Source organism: Canis aureus, chromosome 31, assembly GCF_053574225.1.
Source record: "Canis aureus isolate CA01 chromosome 31, VMU_Caureus_v.1.0, whole genome shotgun sequence".
NCBI classification, from domain to species: domain Eukaryota; kingdom Metazoa; phylum Chordata; class Mammalia; order Carnivora; family Canidae; genus Canis; species Canis aureus.
Window position 1 is genome coordinate 17,779,012 of NC_135641.1, and position 19,935 is coordinate 17,798,946.

At 40.3% G+C, this 19,935-nt stretch overlaps 1 protein-coding gene across 25 annotated transcripts in view; it reads right to left on the reverse strand.

The window, feature by feature from the left end:
• The window catches only part of PEX5L (peroxisomal biogenesis factor 5 like), a 325,883-nt gene that overhangs the window by 7,912 nt on the left and 298,036 nt on the right, over positions 1-19,935 (reverse strand). For all 25 annotated transcript variants that reach the window (XM_077879743.1, XM_077879759.1, XM_077879756.1 and 22 more), the window contains 6 exons: positions 11,774-11,890; positions 9,337-9,480; positions 6,575-6,645; positions 5,104-5,301; positions 4,279-4,444; positions 3,734-3,891 (listed from right to left, as the gene is read on the reverse strand). In XM_077879743.1, coding sequence (XP_077735869.1) covers positions 3,734-3,891; positions 4,279-4,444; positions 5,104-5,301; positions 6,575-6,645; positions 9,337-9,480; positions 11,774-11,890 — 854 coding nt within the window. The remainder of the gene's footprint in view (positions 1-3,733; positions 3,892-4,278; positions 4,445-5,103; positions 5,302-6,574; positions 6,646-9,336; positions 9,481-11,773; positions 11,891-19,935) is intronic.

The following is a 19,935-nucleotide window of genomic DNA, read 5'->3' on the forward strand; positions in this document are numbered from 1 at the left end:
GCCTGGAAATAAAGGGCAATTGGGAAATGGTTGCACTGTGCATGATGACCTGGTTAATGGAAGGGAGTAGGGTTCTAATTGTCCTCTCTTCTGGATGTTTAGTAATTGAGCAAGAGAAGAGGGTTTATAAGCAGATGCACATGTGGAGTTTACTTTGGAGGCCCTTTGTGGCTTCTTTGTCACAGGGTGGCAGCTCAAATGACAATGACTCCATTTCCTCTCATCATCCTAGGCCTGTGAGAACTCTGGGGGAGGAAGATCTTGGAATCTGCACGTGCACAGGCTGCTCCTAGCTCCCAAGCACGTGGCAATGGTCTCTGAGGGACACGGAGAGAAACAGAATAGTCTAACATGCTAGCATGAGGTTTTCCCATGAAGATAGTCTAAACTTGTTCTTCAACTTGGGAACACAGAGTCCTTTCTGGGTGCTCAGAAGATTGTACATGTATATGTGTGAATAGTTTTCAAATGTTTCACACATATGTGTATGAATAAGCTTTTCGTGTATGACTTGATTAATAAAGTGCATTCATGTAAAATCATTCCTCATTTTATGGTATCTTTCCCTCCTTATATTAATACTAAAAAATTACCATCACAGGAGATTTGATCTGTGTTTTCATTAAAAAGAGGTCCTCACTTTTTTTAAAATTTATTTTTTATTTTTTAAAGACTTCTTAATTTGAGAGAGCAAGGTGAGAGGTGTGCAGGGGCAGAGAGAGGGAAAGAGAGTCTTAAGCAGACTCCATACTGAGCATGGAGCCCTACACGAGGCTCCATCTTAGGACCCTGAGAGCATCACCTAGCCAAAACCAAGAGTCAGATGCTTAACTGACTGCACCACTCAGGTGCCCCATGAGGCCCTCATTTTTGAAAAGGTTAAGATTCTTTACCTAAATCCTACTCTGGAGCTCCTACTGACAGAGGAGTAGCATCTTATGCCACACCCAGGTTTCATGCTAACAATTTCCTCTCCTTATTTCAATTATACAGGACTGGGAAAGGGCTTGCCTTTGACTCTATATAGAAAATGTGCAATGACAAAAGGGTTATAGCTCTGTACACAATCTATAGTTCTTAAGGGAGATGTCCCAAGACTGGTGGTTATGGGAGTATATGGACCAGCTCATGGCTTTTTTCCAAGTCACATCTCTGTTGAGGGTTATTATTTCCTAACTATCCACTTAAACCTTGAGTTAAACTTATTTTCAGAATTACATCTCATTCAAGAGTCTTTTTTCCTCAGGGGAAAAAAATACAAAATATTTAGGACTTAACAAGATTTTCCACATCTGGATGAAAATAAAAGAGCCACAAATCTTAGCCGAGTGATCCTGGAGTCCTGGGATCGAGTCCCATGTCTGGCTCCCTGCATGGAGCCTGCTTCTCCCTTTGCCTGTGTCTCTGCCTCTCATTCTTTCTCTCTCTCTCTCTCTGTCTTTCATGAATAAAGAAATAAAATCTTAAAAAAAAATCTTAGCCAAGATGTTTTGAAACTTTGAAGTAGTCATTTGTTCAAGGTTGCCAGATTTACCAAGTAAGAATACAGATACACAGTTGAATTTGAATATCAGATAAACAGTTAATTATTTTTAGTATGAGCATGTCCCATGCAATATTTGGGAAATACTTATTCTAAAAATGTATTTGCTCTTTATCTGAAATTAAAATTTAACCGGACATTTTATTTGGCAACTCTAAAATTGACTTGCTCCTGTTCAGGTGACTTTCTGTTTAAGGATTAAACATTCTCCCTCAGTAGATTTTCCCATTTCCACCTACAGAGACCTTCACGGCCTCTTGCAAACGGTTGCCCTAGTGAGTCTTACACCTGTGAATGTCAAGAAAGTATTTTATTGGCCTCTCAAGTATTGCTTTATACACTGTAATGAGAAGTCACAGGTAAGAAAACTCATCTAGAAGCTTTCTAAAAGCCTCCTTTAATTGTGTTTAATATGTTTCCATGTATATACATATTTATTTCCATCTCTCCTGTTCCAAACATAGGAATTACAGTATCTCATAAAATATACATACACAATAGAGAAAATAAATGACTAATGAAGATAAATTCAGGTTAGGAAAATCAGACCAGACCAGGAATGAACTTAGTATACAAAGCAGACATTGTCAGGCCTTGGCCAGCTGATGTGTGAGGAGGCTGCACAGGCTCCCCTGTGGCCCTTTGGGTGGCTGGTGCAAGGTGAGTCTCTGCAGCGGCTCCCTTCACAATGTCCATAAAATAAAGCAAACCAGTTGCTCTGGAGTCACTCAGCTATTCCTGGTTTTAACCTGAGCAAGGTCCTCTTAGAGGACTGGAGTAATCTAGTGAACAATGCTCTTTCTAAGACTCTCTAAGTATAAATGAAGCAATCAGCTTCTGAAACCTCAATATTTGCCAATGGCACAATCCCCAAATGCAATTCAAAAACAGTAGTTCTTCGGATGTCAAAAGGATGCACCCCGGGTATGTAGCTCTCTGATGACTTATCTGAATAATAATAATAAGGATACTGAAGATGACAGCAATGATCATAATCATAATAACAAATACCAACTACGGCTCCATGCTTAGGCAATTTACATTTAATCTGCACAAGGATCCTGTAGGTTAAATATTATTTTACTACTTTTTTTTAAAGCATGTTGAAGAAATTGAGGCTCAAAGTTATGAGCCCAGTGTCACAAAACCAGTAAATGGCAGAGCTGTGATTTGAACCCAAGCTTTTCTGATTCTAAAAACCTGGCTCTTTTTGAGAATGAGAAAGGGTTTATTTTTTTTATGGGATTTAAAACCAACAGTTTTCTTTTTTCCAATTGTGAAAGTAATACCTATTTATTTAGAAAGCATGAAAAGTAGAAAAAGAAAGAAAAATGACCTATACTTACTTTTTTTAAAAAAGATTTTATTTATTTATGTGAGATAGAGAGTGCACACAGTGGGGGAGAAGTAGACTCCTCCCTGAACAGGGAGCTTGATGTGGGGGCTCGATCCCAGGACCCTGAGATCACTACCTGAGCTGAAGACAAATGCTGAATGAATTGAGCCACCCAGGTGCTCCTTACTTATATGTTCATTACCCAAAAGAAATAAAGGTCATTTAGGGATTCAGTTGGTGAGGAAAAAGGATATAGGTTATAGACTGGATGATGAGGGATAATAAGAGAACAAGAAAGACATTTTAAGCCATAAACCCACCATTTAAAATTTTTTTAAAGAAAAAAATTTTTTCTTTAAAATATTTTAACTAACCTTATTGGCAAAGTAGTTTGAAACAACCTGGATTTTTGGTTGTGCTTTGCCCAAAACTGGCCCTAGACCTTCTTAAGTCATTTTGCTGAGTCCTCCTGCTCCCACCCCCCAAGGTTCTCTTTTTCTTTACCTGGGAAATGAACTGTTCAAGTTTCTCAAAGAGTTGCCCTTGGAGGCATTAATACTTGCACCAACCCAGGCTGCCTGAATGGAAGTCTCTGGGGGAGGGGCCTGGGAATCTGCATTTCACAAGATGCCTTTGTGTTTGCTGCTCTGCAAAGACTGAGAAACACTGAAGCAAATTGTTCCTGCTTCAACAGGCCTCCGGATGCAAAGGTTCAAATGTACCCTTAATAAGAGGAGGAGGGCTACTCCTATAAAAGGAGGTATTTTCACTGGGGAAACAATCTTTCAGGTTGTTTATCCCACCTGAGCCCTGAGAGTGTGGCTCCTGGTCCTCAGCCTACCACCCTACTATACCTGTAGGCGCCCAGATTGATGCAACTGATTCCCAGGTTGTATCTGGATCGGATGAAGCCTGGCTGGATCTCCAGGGCTCGTGTGTAGGCCTCCACAGCTTCCTCACTGCGATCTCCGTTCGCCAACGTTGCCCCGAGACGGTTCCATAAGGAATAGTCCTGATGACAAAATCAGAGCTAAAAACTGGCACGAGCCACAGTGGCAGGGTACTCCCATCTTTCTTGCAAGAAGAAGGATGCTGGCTAAAATTTATCCAGGGCTCACGGATAGGGACCATGATGGTGGTGAATTACTCAAAAAATGGTATGAATGACTTTGTGAAATGACATTAGTTCAACAAAGAGCAGCTACGTTGGATGCTGTCAGGCAATTCATGTTTCTATTTGAAGTACCTGAGTATTAACAGCCACAGTAGCATATTGTTAGTCCCGATCACTTTAAACCATTGGATGCAGGGAAATAAGATGCAGCAGAAATGTGCAGAGTGTAGCCTGTGAGAACTTATTTTTAACAAAGAACCTTAGGGTTTCTTGTTGTGTACTTACCTCTGGCCGAACCGTTAAGGCAGCGTTAAATGCGTCTATTGCTCTATTAAACTCTCCACTCAGGTGGAACAGAACCCCCAGACCTGTCTGTAGGTCTGGATCAATCATATCTCCATTTTGGTGGGCAGCTTCCAGATATAATTCCTTAACTCCTTCCAAAACAGAGCTACAAGGGAAAAAAATTGAGATGTGTATTCCAAATAGTCTGAACATATATTATTTGTTATTATGTCCTCTGTTCCAAGAGAACATTACAGGCTGGAAAAATCTTGCTTAAGAGATCTTCGCTTAATGAGAAGGACTATTCATACTGCATATTAAAAAAAATACCTGCTGATTTTCATGAATTATTTCATTATACACAGAAACAGACTGTGCTAAGGAAGGTCTTCACAAGGAGAGTTCTATTGACCCTGTGAGTGCCAATGTGGAGAACCTCAGGGCTCCGTGAGGATGAATTTAACGTCATGATTTATTGCTGATAGAAACAAAATCCCTAGAAGAAAGGACTTCCGTTTTTCCTCATACCCAATTCTCAGGCTTTCTAGAGGTTGGCAAATTTTATAATTTATTTTAGGTTAATTATGTGTCCATGGCATTTTGCTTTAAATTATGGTACTTGGATATCTGTGAGTGCCCACAATCTTGATCACATACATGTCTGTTCGTTGGTTCTGGTCCCAGCATCAATCTTTTCCATCAGATTGCTCTTCTAGCAGTCCTACAACCACACTGGAATTGGTACTGGTGAGGCTTGTTCATTACCCTTATGGTGACTGTGTAAATAGGTGTTCACTGCCGACTGTAATTTAATTAGAAAGATACCTATCAACTGGAGACTTGGACATCCTCCGGGTAAGGCCAGGAGATCCCTTCTTGCTCTTCACAAGATATTTGTACTTTGGGTTTTGCTTAATCCAATTCTTTAGAGCTTCACAGGCATCCTGCTGATGGCCTGTGTTAGTGTAACTCACAGCCAAAGCCATCAAAGCTTTCAGGTTGTTGGGCTGTAATTCTAAGCACCTGCAAGAAGGCATAAATAAATAGGTAAATAAATAAATAGCCAATTTCAGATTATTCCTGAGCCAGGGTCTAACAGTTTTTTAGGAAATTAAAGGTCTTTATTAACTAAATGGTGCAAAAGCATGGCTAAGTTATGTTAAATCTTTGGGCGATACCATATTTATCTATGTGAAAATTGGGACCTAAGTATGTTGGTAAGAAAGTTAAAACGTATCTCGACGAGCGCTAGTTCTGATAATTTAATATATGGCTTTAAAACTATAAAAAAGGTGGCTAATCCTTGCACAAAATTTACTAGAAGTTTATTTCATGAGGAGAGAATAGCATTGTTTTAGCGCAGCTCTGCCATTGATGTATTAAACATATCAGATCCACAAAGCAAACTGACTTGAGGTAAATTTGGATATTCAGAGATGAAAGGCTGTACAATGTTTTATAAAGAAGAGATAAATTCCTGTGTTTCTAGACTACCGATGTGGGTTTATAGAAAGCACAGGTTACAGCTCCTCCTCCTCATGCTATTCCACTGGCCTCTGGCATGAGAATCATCTGGGGATCTGGTAAAATGCAGATTATGTAGTACAGTTGGCCTGTGGTGGGCCTGAGTCTGGGCAGGTCTGACAAGCTCCCAGATGATAATGAAACTGGTAGTCCCTGGAGTAGATTTGGTGTAGCAAACCCTACACTGTACCTACATAGGTGCTGTAGGGAGAGATTATATAGGGATTATATGTTGTAAAGGGAAAGGAGAAGTCGAATCAGTAGAGGTGATTTTTCCAGGGTTTACACGGGGGTTCTAATCAAGTAAAGTGTGATGCTACATCCACCCAAAGTAGTCTAGACTTTTAGTCAGGGGCTTAGTAGTTACACTTGCAGGTCACTGAAGCTATCTTAGGAGATTCTCTATAGACACATGGACCTAAAATTACAGAGATTATTTTGAGTATGTTTTTCCTGAAAACAACTTTCAAGTGTGCAGAAGGCTAGAAAGTTAAGAGGGACTATATATGTAATAAGTCTATTTTATGATCGCTTTTGACATAAACACTTTTGTGCCAATGAAGGTCAACTGATTTGTGGTTGACAAAACACTGCGATTTAGGAATATTATTTGTTCATAAATTCTTGTTTCCTACAGCTTAGTGTAATATGTAGCATCTTAGCACTTCTCCTGGCCAAATTCTTTGTACTTAAGGGTCAAAAGACAAGATAAACAGGAAGGCCATTAACAAGTGTCTACCCCACCCATGATTTTACATTTAGCTTCATCTACCTCTGGAGGGCGACAATAGCAGCTTGTTCATTTTCATTCTCTGCCTGGGTTATCCCGAGGAACTGCCATGCCTACAAAAAACAACTGAGGTCAACATTGCAAGAGGAAGCAGATTCACTCATGTGCTTTAGATCCCTCTATGCAGAATAACCTGTCTCAGATGTGAGAGTCTTGAAAAAGGGAAAAATATCACAAGCATTTCTTTAATCAAAGGCTCTTCAGACATCTGGGTCAAGATCCTTTGCCATTATTGACAGATTCTCAGCATTTAGTCTCCTGTGACCCATGGAAACATTTGAGTATCTGAGATTTCATGATATTGGGTGTCATAAAACCAAGAGATAAATATATAAAATTGGCATTTATGGGGAAAAGGGATGTAAAATAACCCAAAAATGTAGCTCAAGGGTCTAGACTTTATAAAGTAAGGAATCTCAAGATGTACAAAATAAAATAAGTTTTTATAAATGCAAGTCTAACTATTATTATAGGAGCTAACAGATAATTTAGGAAATAGGGAAGATAAAACAAAATCCTCCACTCTAATGTGTTCACTGCTCTAATATCACTGATGAAAAGCATAAAGCACATAGAAAATGCAATATAATGCATACATAATTTTATAGCCTACACTTACCTTATGGATTTGAAAGAATTTGGGGAGTACATAACTCTCCTGCCTACAGACATTTTAAAGCAAAACTATATGAAGATACATAGAGTCATCCAGAAGATGTAAAAATTATATTGACTTTTCCCATCCTTAGTTATTGTTACTGATGCCACATAAACTCATAAAAAATACTGATTATCCCCCCCAAGTCTGTGATTCTTCTTAATCTTTTAAATGTACACATAGCAGCCCCTATTTTGGTTTCACTTTCCATACATCTTAGAATGCTGCTTCTTCTTCTTCTTCTTCTTCTTCTTCTTCTTCTTCTTCTTCTTCTTCTTCTTCTTTTTTAATTCATGAGAGACACAGAGAGAGTGGCAGAGACATAGGCAGAGGGAAAAGCAGGCTCCCAGTGGGGAGCCTGATACAGAACTTGGTCCCGGGACCCTGAAATCATGACCCGAGTCAAAGGCAGACGCTCAACCACTGAGCCACCCAGGTGCCCCATCTTAGAATGCTTCTTAAGCTTGATGAAACAGTCACTGTCTGAGAGTTTCTCACTAGCCTTTGAGCATGATGTCATTTTCACTGCTCATAGATTGTTTGTTATCTGAATTTTGGGGTCTCCAAGATTCAGAAACCCTGGATCCTTGATTGGGAACCATTAGTTACTCAGTGCTCTAATCTTCTCATTTATGAATCTCTTCAAAGAGAATGACTTTCTCTTCCACAGTAATTTGTATATCTTCTTAAAAATTCCAATATTTTGGTTCACAGTTCCAATTCTCAGTTCAATCTCATTTCACTGTCAATCTTTTGACTAACAAGATACCAGAACTTTAACCTAGTGATCAGTTTACACATCCTTCCTATACAAACTTTAAGTACACCCAACAATAATAATGAAGGGATTATTGATGCACCAAGGCACTGAACTAAGCACATTATTTGTATGAACTAATTTAATCCTCATAACACCCAATGAGCTAGTCATTATAATTGTGATTTCCATTTTACATATGAAGAAATGGAACTGAGATGGTTTAAATGACCTGTCCCAGATCACAGGGCTCATGGCTCATGAGTGGTAGAGCAGAGATTTGAACCCACATGGTTAGGACAGCACAGCCTGGAATCTTAACCATTATTCTATACTGCTATCTTGGCACCATATATAGCCTTCCCTAAAATTTCTGCAAATTCCTGATGAGGAATATTCTTTATAACATAATTCCTGAAAATTACCTCCAAACTAAAAAAAGACGTCACACATGCCACTATCTTATTACAGTCCTTCGCAGGTTTGAAAATATAGTGGACTGAGGTCAGATGGCGGAAGCCTCTTTGGGTGGTCTCCTGGCCTCTGTCTCCATCACCTTCCACACCTCAGAGAACATGAAGATCTGATTGTATCCCTCTGCTGAGTAGAGTCCCTAGTGGTTCCCTTGGCTTTCCTGAGGTTTAGGCTCTTACCTGCCTCTTCCTCTCCTGTCATCATCTCCTCCCCTCTCCTCCCTGGAATGATGTTTCATGCTCCACTGCCCACACACAAACCACTTCCTCTTAATACCCCTCTGCTATCTTTAATTAAGCCCCCTCCTCCTTCAAAACTCAGCTTCAGATTTAATTGTAGAGGGAGGCCCGTTCAGAAGCCTTGCTCTCTGCTCCCCTAGCATCCTGTGCATACTCTGACATTGCATTTATTACATGGCATTGATTTATTTGCTTGTCTCTTCAGATAGACCACAAATGTATCTTTCCAAGTTTCCTTTTTCCAGCTCTTCCATATACAAAGCCAGTGCCTGGCACAATTTTTGGGACACAGTATGTACTCAGTTAATGCTGAGTGAGTTAACCAAGGGTGAGAGATGTTGTGGCTCATGACAAAACTGTGCCGTGCCCCCTGAAAACTACTGCTGAGCCTCCCAGTTGGCAATTTTGGTTGACCCCACTCTCTTATTTTTGGACACTATAAATACTGCCATTTGGTTAGAGGACAGATACCTATTTGTAACTTATAAACACACAGCAGAGTAAGCCAGGTTAACTCCTTTGGGAGCCTTTATTTGGTAGAGCTCTGTGGTGTCCTCTGTCCCTCATTCACATGCCACCACTTGGTGAGCTTAGCAGGATGAAGGGAAAATAATACCTCTGCATCTCCTGGGTCCTGAAGAATCGCTGCTTCCATGAACAGGATGGTGACCGGCAGGTCCCCTTCCTTCAGTCTTTTCAAGCCTTCTTCAAATGCTCCAGGCCAGTCCTTGAAGGGATTTTCAGTGTGAAAGTAATATCCCTACAACACGGAAAAGGGCAATATGAGATCCATTGGTTAATCTCTTCATTCTTATATTCAGAGCTCTTTTTGAATTTTAATTTAAATTATTTATAATTTAACTTAAATGACTGGTTTTTAGTCCTTCCTTTGAATGTAGTACATTTTCATTATATAAATTTTAGAGGATAGTATTTTGTTATTGAATAATATAAAAAAGAAGCAAATAGTCACCCATAATGCCACAATTTAAATATCACTGCTAATATTTTTGAGTTGTTTTCTATTACTGTTTTGCTTTTTTTGTTTTAGTCATTTCCCCCAAGATTTAAGAAATACCAAGTTTTGGATGTATTTTTGCTAAGTGCAACCATCCAATTGCCTTGAAATGTTAAATGCCACATACTATAATCTGTATGTATATACACTGCGACCCTTTGGAGAGCTACAAACCATTCTATTATCTAAGATATTTTTTTATCTTCTTGCTCCTTGGACCAGTTTTTGCCCTCAGGGGGCTATATTTGCCCCATTGAGAATGCATGTCTTAAAGTTATAGATCTTTTATTTAAAAAACTGAAATTATACAGAATGTACAAATAATATTTTTCTATGAATATATAAATTAAACAAATAAGCTCATAGCATATATGCAGCTTTGTAGCTTAAGCCCCACTTAGTTTTAGTTTTTAAAACTATTTACATTGTGCCAAAACATATTTAATCAAGCTCCTACTTTTGGGCATTCAAGTTACTTTTATTTTTTTTGTTATCATAAATAAAGTTACAGTGAAACCCTCATTGCAAATTTTTGTCTGCATATGATTACCTTGGGATAGGCTTCCAGACAGCTTTATTAGACTGAAGACTATGAACTATTTTGAGGCCCTTGATATGTATAACTGAATTGCTTTTGAGAAGTTTGTCCCAAGTTAAACCCTCATTGGAAATATCTGAGAGAAATTATTTGTTGCAGCCTTACTAGCATAGATGATCACAATACCCTTCTGATTTCATAGATACAAATAAGCTAGTCTGTTAATAGTGCTACTAAGGTTTTAAAATAGATTAAATGGAGACTTCCGTTCTCTATTGTTGCTGAGAAAGACAAACCCCCTTATCAAAGCCACAGGGTATAACTAGTTTATGTAGTGGTGTTACATATATGGGGTCCCAGGGGTGAGGAGCTCAGGGGTCCACCCATGCCTCGGGGGCATGATTTATAGCCTAGAGTCTGACAATCTATAGCAATGTTTTCTTTTTCTTGCTCATTTTTTATTTCTTTGTGGAAAAGAGTTATTTTTAATAAGATAGTTGCTCCGATTTTATGAGATTACCTAACCTACTGAGGGGCAGAGAATACTAGGAGAAGACAGTTTAATGACTATGTAGATTAAAAATTCCCTAAGATTGGAAACTATTCATCATCGTATCTATTGCTAGGTGGGTAAATATTTTGGATTGAACAAATGGAAGCTATCCAGAGCTATTAATTGAGATTTCCTCTACCACAAAAAAAATCCATAAGACACACTTATTTGTGTATATATGGTTTTTCCTTGAGTAAGGAAATTCCATATCTTTTTCTTTCAAGTCATTTAAATTTATTTTTTTAAATGCTCCTCACCTCTTCACCAAGTGTATGTATGTATGTATGTATGTATTTATATTAATTTTTTCCCGCCAAATGTTTTTAAAAGCTTAAACCCAAAGGCAACTGGGACTTCGTGGGTAATTTGGCTGGTTCTTCACTGAACTCACACATTTGCTGGGGCTCCTTTCAGGGGAGTATCTTTGAGGAATCCCCTTGGGACTTGACCTGCTGTGTGAAGGGTGTGAAGGGTGTGAAGGGTATCTTTTCCACTGAGTTTCTTTGTTAGCTGTGTAAGGACCACCTGTGAAATAGAGATCTAAGCCCCTACTTCACTCCACTATCGACCGATACCATTTCTGTTAGCTCATTCACACGGCTCATGTGAATGGCTGACAAAAAGTATTATGAGATTAGCCAGTTCTTGTTCCAACACACTCTCAATGTCAGTATTTGCCAGCAGTCAAGATGCAAGTTCTTGTTGGCTGCCAAACTGTATTAGAATTAATAAAACTAAGAGTATTTCATTCCAGCTTTGCTGTCTTTGCACATTGGCTAATTGTATTGTTTTCATCCACCAGAATTTCTTCTAGGTCAGACTGGGATCGGTTTGTCTGTTTGATTCTTGATTTTTTTGCAAAATAGTTAATGACTACTTTATAAAAATACCATGCAAAGAGGTTGAGAAAACTGGTCAGCATGTATAAGAACAGAATCAGTCACCTTCTCACTAGCCGAGATCGTAACTTGGTTCTGAGCTTCTTGATTCTCTGATATCCAGTTCCTCCGGGCCATTTCTTCCCATTCTGCTTGCATCTTATCCCAAAACTCTGTATCTGACTAGTAGACAGGAGAAATAAAGAGAGATGAATTTAAGAACATGCTATGTCACCTGCTTTATTTCTAGAAAGACAATTTTCCTCAGAGGTCAAAATGAATTCTGAGGAGGAATAAAATGTTCAAACTGGCCACCTCCAATGATACTCATGGTTGAAGAGCTCCTGGAGGGTACTTAGTGGTCAGAGTGTTGAATTGGATTATTTGGGACTTTCTCCAGCGGGAAAATAGTTACCATCTGAAGGACGAGGATCATGTATACCAAATTCAGCTAAAAATCCATTACTTGAACATTTCAAGTGTGGGTACTGGGCACACATTTTAGGAGGGATGGTCTTAGAGTTGCTCTCAGGATATGAGGAATTAGAACAATGGCTTTGGGACTGGATGGCCAAGTGACTTGGGTAAGCAGCCGACTATGGACAAAGGAGAATAACATTAGTTGACCCTACTCTGTGCCAGGCACTGTGCTGGGGGAAAATTGATCATGGTCACAAAGCTGGGATTGCATAGGATCAGAACCCCAGTGTGGCTTCCAAGCCCATGCTTATCACCTATGGCAAAAAGGGCCTCCTGGGGCTAAAGAATGAAGGACCTTGGCTTTTGATGTGAACTTGAGTCCTCTTAGTCAAAGTCTTGTCTATGGCAGGCTGATTTTTTTTGGAAAAATATTACTTTGTGTTTTTCTCCTTATAATTTTCCTTTATGTTTTCCAAAAGCAAAACCAGGTCATTTGCTCTGCTTTACTTCAGGGGAGGACAGAGGCAGCAATTTTCTGCCAGAACTGTCCCTGGTTGGCTTCTATTTTGTTGAGCCCGAAGAGAGGACTTTGGGTGTCCTGGTGTGAGGAAAAATGGGAAATATTTTAAAGAACTAAGAGATGAAGGGGAACTTCCCCGGGGTGGGAAAGAGAAGAAGGGTCGTGGATTCTGAGATGAGTGGGAGACTGGGGCTGAGCTTTTAAGTTTTTCCTTGTGAATTGGCCTGACTTCCAAGAGGGTGACAGAGGGTATGACTGGGGGCTGACTTCAACTCTGATTTCAACATGGCAGGGACATTGGCAGAACCTGGATTTCAAGGACCCATTTGGGGCTTGTTGGCTGTTAGCCATCAGCATGACAGACAAGAAAATGGAGACTCTGTCCTTGATTTCTGGCACCACATAATTGGTGTCCAAGACTAAGTGTAAGAGAGGTGCTTGCAAACCACTTAATTTTCTTTAAAGAAAACAAGGGATATTGTTGCTTAAACACCTGAATCTGGGACTGAGATGCATACTCTTACCTGCAAATCTCAATTTCTATGATTCTAAGTCCTGTGACTTGCTGACATACCATCAAGGCTTCCCTTGACCTTTCAGTCCTTCTAGCCTTACCTTCTACTTTACCCTCTACGTGACCCTCATGTCATTACTCTATGGTGGGAACTCTTCAAAGTTACTCTGAATGATAATTATAAGCTTATTTCTTCTGGATATAAATGTTCAAAGAATAAGGGCCAGCCCAGTGTGATTAATCCCAGTCTGGCCCTGTAATTCTCCTTTATTATGTCCACAATACTCCTTCCTCCCACAGGGATGGGTCCTGTCCCTTCAGCAGAGGCCTCCCCTTGACGAAGGGTCAGAGCAGCAGGCACCTTGACTGTGTCTAAGATGCTAGAAGCACATGGAATGGCTACCACTTATCCAGGTTAAGGTTAGGAGTAAAACTCCAAATTTCTTCTTTAGCAAGTCTTTTTAGTAGAATACCGCATTATGCAAACAGAATGATCTCAGGTATACTAAAGCAATGGCTTAATAAAAAACTAGAAGGAAATATGCTGCCGTGTTAAGAGTAATCTGTCTTTGAATGGATGATGGGCGATTTTTTTTTCTGCTTCTTTATACTTCTCTGCACTTTCCGAATTTTCTATGACCAGGCATTGCTGTTCTAATTTTTTTTAAAGTTCAAAATGACAATAAAAAAGAACAAATATCTATCCTTTTTTAAATACCAGAAACCTGAATATTTAGATACTAAGGAATTTGGAAAAAAATTTGGAAAATATTTTTGGAGACTCATCTTCTTGAATAGCTTTTCAAAGGCATAGGTGCAACTTGTCTGCATAGAAACTAAGATAAATCTACAAGTGAATTTTATAACATTTACTGATTTTCCCAAGTCTTCTGAATGAAAGAATGATTTCATAACGTGTACATCTTGATTACAAAAGGATGCATCACTTTTCCTGCAGCTTCAGATTAGAGCCATGGATGCAGAAATAAGACTGTGGTAGACAACAGGACCTCCGTGAAGGTGAGGCTGCCAGGCTTTCATTTAATGAGATACACCAGGACTTACTGTTACCACTTAGAATAAGTTCTGCTAATTAAAGTGCACAGCACAGATTCATTTAATTACAGATGACTACTTTTAGCACAATCAATTTTTATCCAGCCTCAGAATCCAGGCTTCATTCACATAACTGCAATTAACACTGCTTCTTTTTTCTATTTCTAATCATTTTTCAGGAAACCTGAAACATAGTTGAATTTTCACCACTGTAGATAAGACTGAGGGATTTTTATGTATTGATGATTTTCTCAGCTGTTCTGGGATTTTATGGATTGTTTTTGACACTCTACAGGGAATAAGTTTTCTGCTTACACCAGAAATGAGCTATTGGCAATCCATTTTCATTTTTAAAATAGCTTCCTGATGGTAAGTTTCATGAGAAACTTGGGGTATGTATTAGAGTGGTTAAGAAAAGCAGCTCTCTCCTCAGATGGGCCTGGGAACAAATATGACTCCATCACTGACCTTCTGCTAGACCTTTGACTCCTCTAGATCTCATTTTCCTTGTCTTTAAAATGAACATACAATGATGATCTTAGTTAGTCATTATGAGGATTAAATAAGAAAATATATTTACATGAAACACATGGAAGATGTTCAATAAGCAATAAGTGTGCTTATTAGTGTTTCTGTATCACGAAAGAAAAAATGAAAGATCATTTACAACCTCAAAGCACAAATACACGTCAATGAGTATCTTGCTGTTGTAATTTGCTGTAAATACATATCCTCTTCTAGATACCTTTCCTCTCTTTATTTAAATCTTTCCCAGCTACCTAATTATTCAAAAATTGGAGCAAAGTTAAGACGATTATGGAAAAAAAAGACTATCATGTAGCATAAAATGATATTTATGAAGAGTTGTTACAACATGGAGCAGGCCTTGAGTTATACTGTTCCTTCATAGGTAGTGTGATCATAGTGATAGAAAACAACAAAAAACATGTTGGGAAAAAAACATGTTGTAGAATAATGTATCAGTAGCATTACCTTCACAGGATGGGATTATGAGTAATTGTCCTATCACCTTTCTTTGTGTTTTACAGCATTTCCTAAGTTTTCTATTGCTAACATATTATTTTTGTGAAAAAGTAAGATTTGGTTAAAAAGTACTTCTGAGGTGCCTGAGTGGCTCAGTCCGTTAAGTGCCTGACTCTTGATTTCAGCTCAGGTTATGATCTCAGGGTGGTGAGATGGAGCCCTGTGGCAGGCTTGGTGCTCACAGCAGAGTCTGCTTGAAATTCTCTCACTCCCTCTCCCTCTGCCCCCTGCTCCTTTCACATGCTTTCTCTCTTACTCTCTCTAAATAAATGAATAAAATCTTAAAAAAACACAAATTCTTCTCAATTTCAATTTCTCCAAAGACCCTACACTAGAGGAATCTCTTATTTCTCTGAGTTCCTTTGAACTAATATTGTGAACCAGTGGTTAGAAGAAAGATGTGTGCTAGAAGCTTCTATTTTCCTTATAAACTTGGACAAGTCATTTAAACCCATTTGTACATTGTTTTTTGTCATTTGTAAAGTAAGAAGACTGAATTGATTACACAATAGCTCAGGTTTCTTTGTCTATGCAGATTGACTCAGAAGGTCGGAATAAGTGGGACAGGAAGAGGGCTTCTAGCCTATTCGCTGATCTCTAAAAATTATACTTTAAAGCATTTTCCCTTTACTTTTGATTGTAAAACTAGAAAATAAAAATTTCTATAAGAACCATGACACAATTACTACTAATTAAATTAAAATATAAAGAATAAAAAAATAAGCAATTTAATTTAGAACCAGGGCATTTTAAGAAAGACTAGCATATTGCTACTTCCCATTCACCAGTCTATTTTGGTTATCCTCGAGTTAAAATAGAGATACTTTCAATTTTGTGGTCAGGCATAACTGTTGAGTAGAAGGACCCTAGGGTTGTGCTGTGAAAGAACTGTTTGATGTGAGATGATATGCCCATTGTGCCTGTGAGGAGTCTTTCTTTTTGCTTCTTTAGATATCCATTGACTGCCACTGGATCAAAATTTAAACAATCCATTCTCTACATGCAAAAGAAATGAGAGCAGCCCTTGCATGGCAAGGAATGAAAATCACTGTGCAAGTTTGGATAAGATATTTGGCATGACAAACAATTTCTGTTGAGGTAAAACTATGTGTAGATCAGTAAGAGGGATCTTATTGCCCTGGGATCCAATAGCCTAGGCTAGCAAAGTGTGGCTGAAACATCCTCACTCACATCTCTTATTGACTAAAGGCTACTATTAGTCAAAGATTCCATGCGGCTGCCCAAAGAACATATTCAACCTGGGGCTGTAAGAATAGATGCTTACCACCCTGTTTGAGGATGGGATAGAATTTCAATTGGTCAGAATTAGTTTGAGTTCTGGGTACATCCTTGGGTGTCCCACATAGTGATGGTCATTGGCAAACTGGAGTTTATTCCGGCAAGAGTGAATGGGCAAGAGTAACCCAGTTTATGAAGCAATTCATTGGTAAAGCAAGGCTCAGAAGGATGGTGGAGCTGAGTAAGCAGGCTTAGCCTTGTCTTACAGACAGAAGAACTAGGGTGAGTGACTGGAAGCTCCTGGGGGACAGATTTTTATCAAATGCTAAAAATGTAATGGGCTGTTTCTTCCTCAGAGGGATGGTTTTCCCAACATGGAGCCTGATGCGGGGCTCCATCTCACAACCCTGAGGTCATAACCTGAGCTGAAATCTAGAGTCAGATGCCTAATCAACTAAACCACCCAGGTGCCCTAACATTAGAGATCTTTCCACAGAAGTGGAATGACCAATGTGAGGAGCACTTGTAAAGAGATTCACAGATTTGTTTGACTGGATGAATTCTATAGTCTCTTATGACTTTGAGTATCAGAATGCAACATTATTAATTAATTGATTTATTGTGTCAACAGGAAAGCTCAAAATTTATAAAGTCTCTGAGATAAGAAATGGGCTTGTCACACATGCCCCTCTGTCAGTCTAAACAGTATAGACAAGAAAACGCATGGGCTTTGGCATCAGATAGAATGTGCTGCAATACTGGCCACATACCTTGTCACAAGACCTTTGGCCATTTAGCTCACCTCTTGAACTTGGTTTCCTCATTTGTAAAATGTAAAAAGTCTTGTAGGGTGGTTGTGCAGATGAAGGAAAACAATGTATGTAAAGTGCTTAAAACTTGTCCTATTAAGAATGAAGGAATTGGAGAGGCGGGGCAAGGTGGCGGAGGAGCAGGGTCCTCAGCTCACCCGGCCCCCGCAACCTACCTAGGTAACGTTCAAACCATCCTGAACACCTACGACCTCGATCCGATCTGAGATGTCAAGAGAGAACAGCCGGATCGCTACAGAGAAGGGTTTTCACCTCTAACAAGATAGGAAGGCGGGAAAGATAAAAAAGCATCCAGTGGGGGAGGGGCCCGCGAGGAGCCGGGCTAAGGGGGCGGCGGGAGCCTCGGGACAGGAGAGCCCCCCCCGCCCCCCGGAGAAGCGGGAACTTTAAAAATCCGCACCAGGTTCTTCCCCGAGGGAAAGGCGCTGGCAGGGAACTCGGGCAGGATCCCAGGGGGGGCGGTGGAGCCCCCAGGGTCCCGGGGTCACTAACAGAGGAGGGGCGCCCGGGGGAGAGCGCCCACACCCGGGGCTGAGCGGGTAAAGGGCTGGAGCGCGCCTGGTGGGGCCCGGGAGCAGCTCGGGGGCGGCTCAGGCGGCGGCTCCGCGGGAGGGGGCTGCGGCCCCGGAGCGATCCCAGTGGCGCAGGCCCCGGAGCCCAGGGCGCGGGGGACACAGCCGGGATCCTGCGCTCCCCCGGGACAGGCGGAGGCCCGGGCGGCCCCGAGCTGTGCAGATCGGCGCCCCCGCCCCCCGAGCATCCAGGCCCCTGCGGACTGGGAGCCGGGAGTTCCGCGGGGAGCTGACTCCAGGGCTGGAGAGCTGGCCGCCGCCAGTGGGGTTGTTCCTGTGTCACCCCGTGCCTGGGATGGAGCGGGGCGCCAAGGGAGCAGGGGCCTCACAGGATCAACAGCTCCCACTGAGCCGTGCACCTGGCAAGGGCGGGGCAGCTCCCCCAGGTGCACACACCTGAGAGTCAGCACAGCAGCCCCTCCCCCAGAAGACCAGCTGGAAGACAGGGGAAGAGCAAATTCTTGACCAAGCCGCGCTGGAGAGCTCCAGGGGAAGTGGAGGGACTTACCAGAGGATACCCTGCCTTGTTTTTTTTTCTTTTTCCTTTTTCCAGTACAACTCGTTTTTACATTAGACTATAAATTTCCAATATTTTTTTCTCTTTTCCCACCTTAACTACAATATTTTACCACCTCTTCATTTTTAAGTTTCTTCTTTTTTGACTTTCATACTTCTACAATTACAGGTCTTAGATATATTTTCCACTTCTAGAGTCCCTTCAACATACTCAATTTATTTTTGGGAGATATACAAGATTTTTTTTGTTTGTTTTGTTTTGTTCTGTGTTTTTTGTTTTCTCTGCCTCATTTTGTTCTACAATGGTGGAAGTTAATACCTTCTAAAACGTGACCAGCATGCACCCAGAACCAAGTGGTATACCGTGCTGGTTCATTCTGTGAGATTATATTCTCTCTTCCTTCCCATTCTGCCCCCCTCTTTTATCTCATTTATGTTTTGGTGGTCAGTGGTGGGGCTCTCTACAATGTTTCTGGTTTATATAAATTTGGGACTGAGCATCTTCTAACATAGAGAACTTAATACACTCAGGACCCAGAGGATCGCCCTCTAGGACCTTTTAGGTAGACTATATTCTCCCTTCATTACAACTTTGTCACCACCACCATTTCCCAGCCCCCCCCTTTTTTCTTCTCCTTTTTTTCTTTTTCTTTCCTCTTTACTTTTTCTTTTTTCTCTTTTCTTCTTCTTCTTTAATATTCTTGGCCTTTTATTTTTTACTACTTTGTTTTAAAATTTATTTTTCACTTTAGTGGTCCTTTTGTTTTACTTAGTTCTGATCTTTCTTTTCAGTTTCTGGACTCTGACCTTGTCAGAATCACCTAGGGTGAAATTTACTTAGGTAGTGGTTGATATTCTGGACTCAGCCCACTCATACAGCTACTCTGCACTGAGCAAAATGATTAGAAGGAAGAAGTTACCACAAAAGAAAGAATCAGAAACAGTACACTCTCCCACAGAGTTACACAATTTGGATTACAATTGAATGTCAGAAAGCCAATTCAGAAGCACAATTATAAAGCCCCTGGTGGCTCTCGAAAAAAGCATAAAAGATTCAAGAGACTTCATGACTGCAGAATTTAGATCTAATCAGGCCAAAATTAAAGATCAATTAAATGAGATGCAATCCAAACTGGAGGTCCTAACCTAATGAGGTGGGAGAAAGAGTGAGCAACATAGAAGATAAGTCAAAGGCAAGGAAGGAAGCTGAGGAAAGAAGAGTAAAACAATTAAAAGACCATAAGGAAAGGTTAAGGGAAATAAATAATAGCCTCAGAAGGAAAAATCTACATATAATTGGGGTTCCAGAGCATGCTGACAGGGCCAGGGGGCCAGAATGTATTTGAACAAATCATAGCTGAGAACTTCCTTAATTTGGGGAGGGAAACAGGCATTCAGATTCAAGAGACAGAGAGGCTCCCCCTCCCATCAATTAAAACCATTCCACACCTCAACATTTAATAGTGAAACTTGCAAATTACAAAGATAAAGAGAAAATCCTGAAAGCAGTGAGAGAC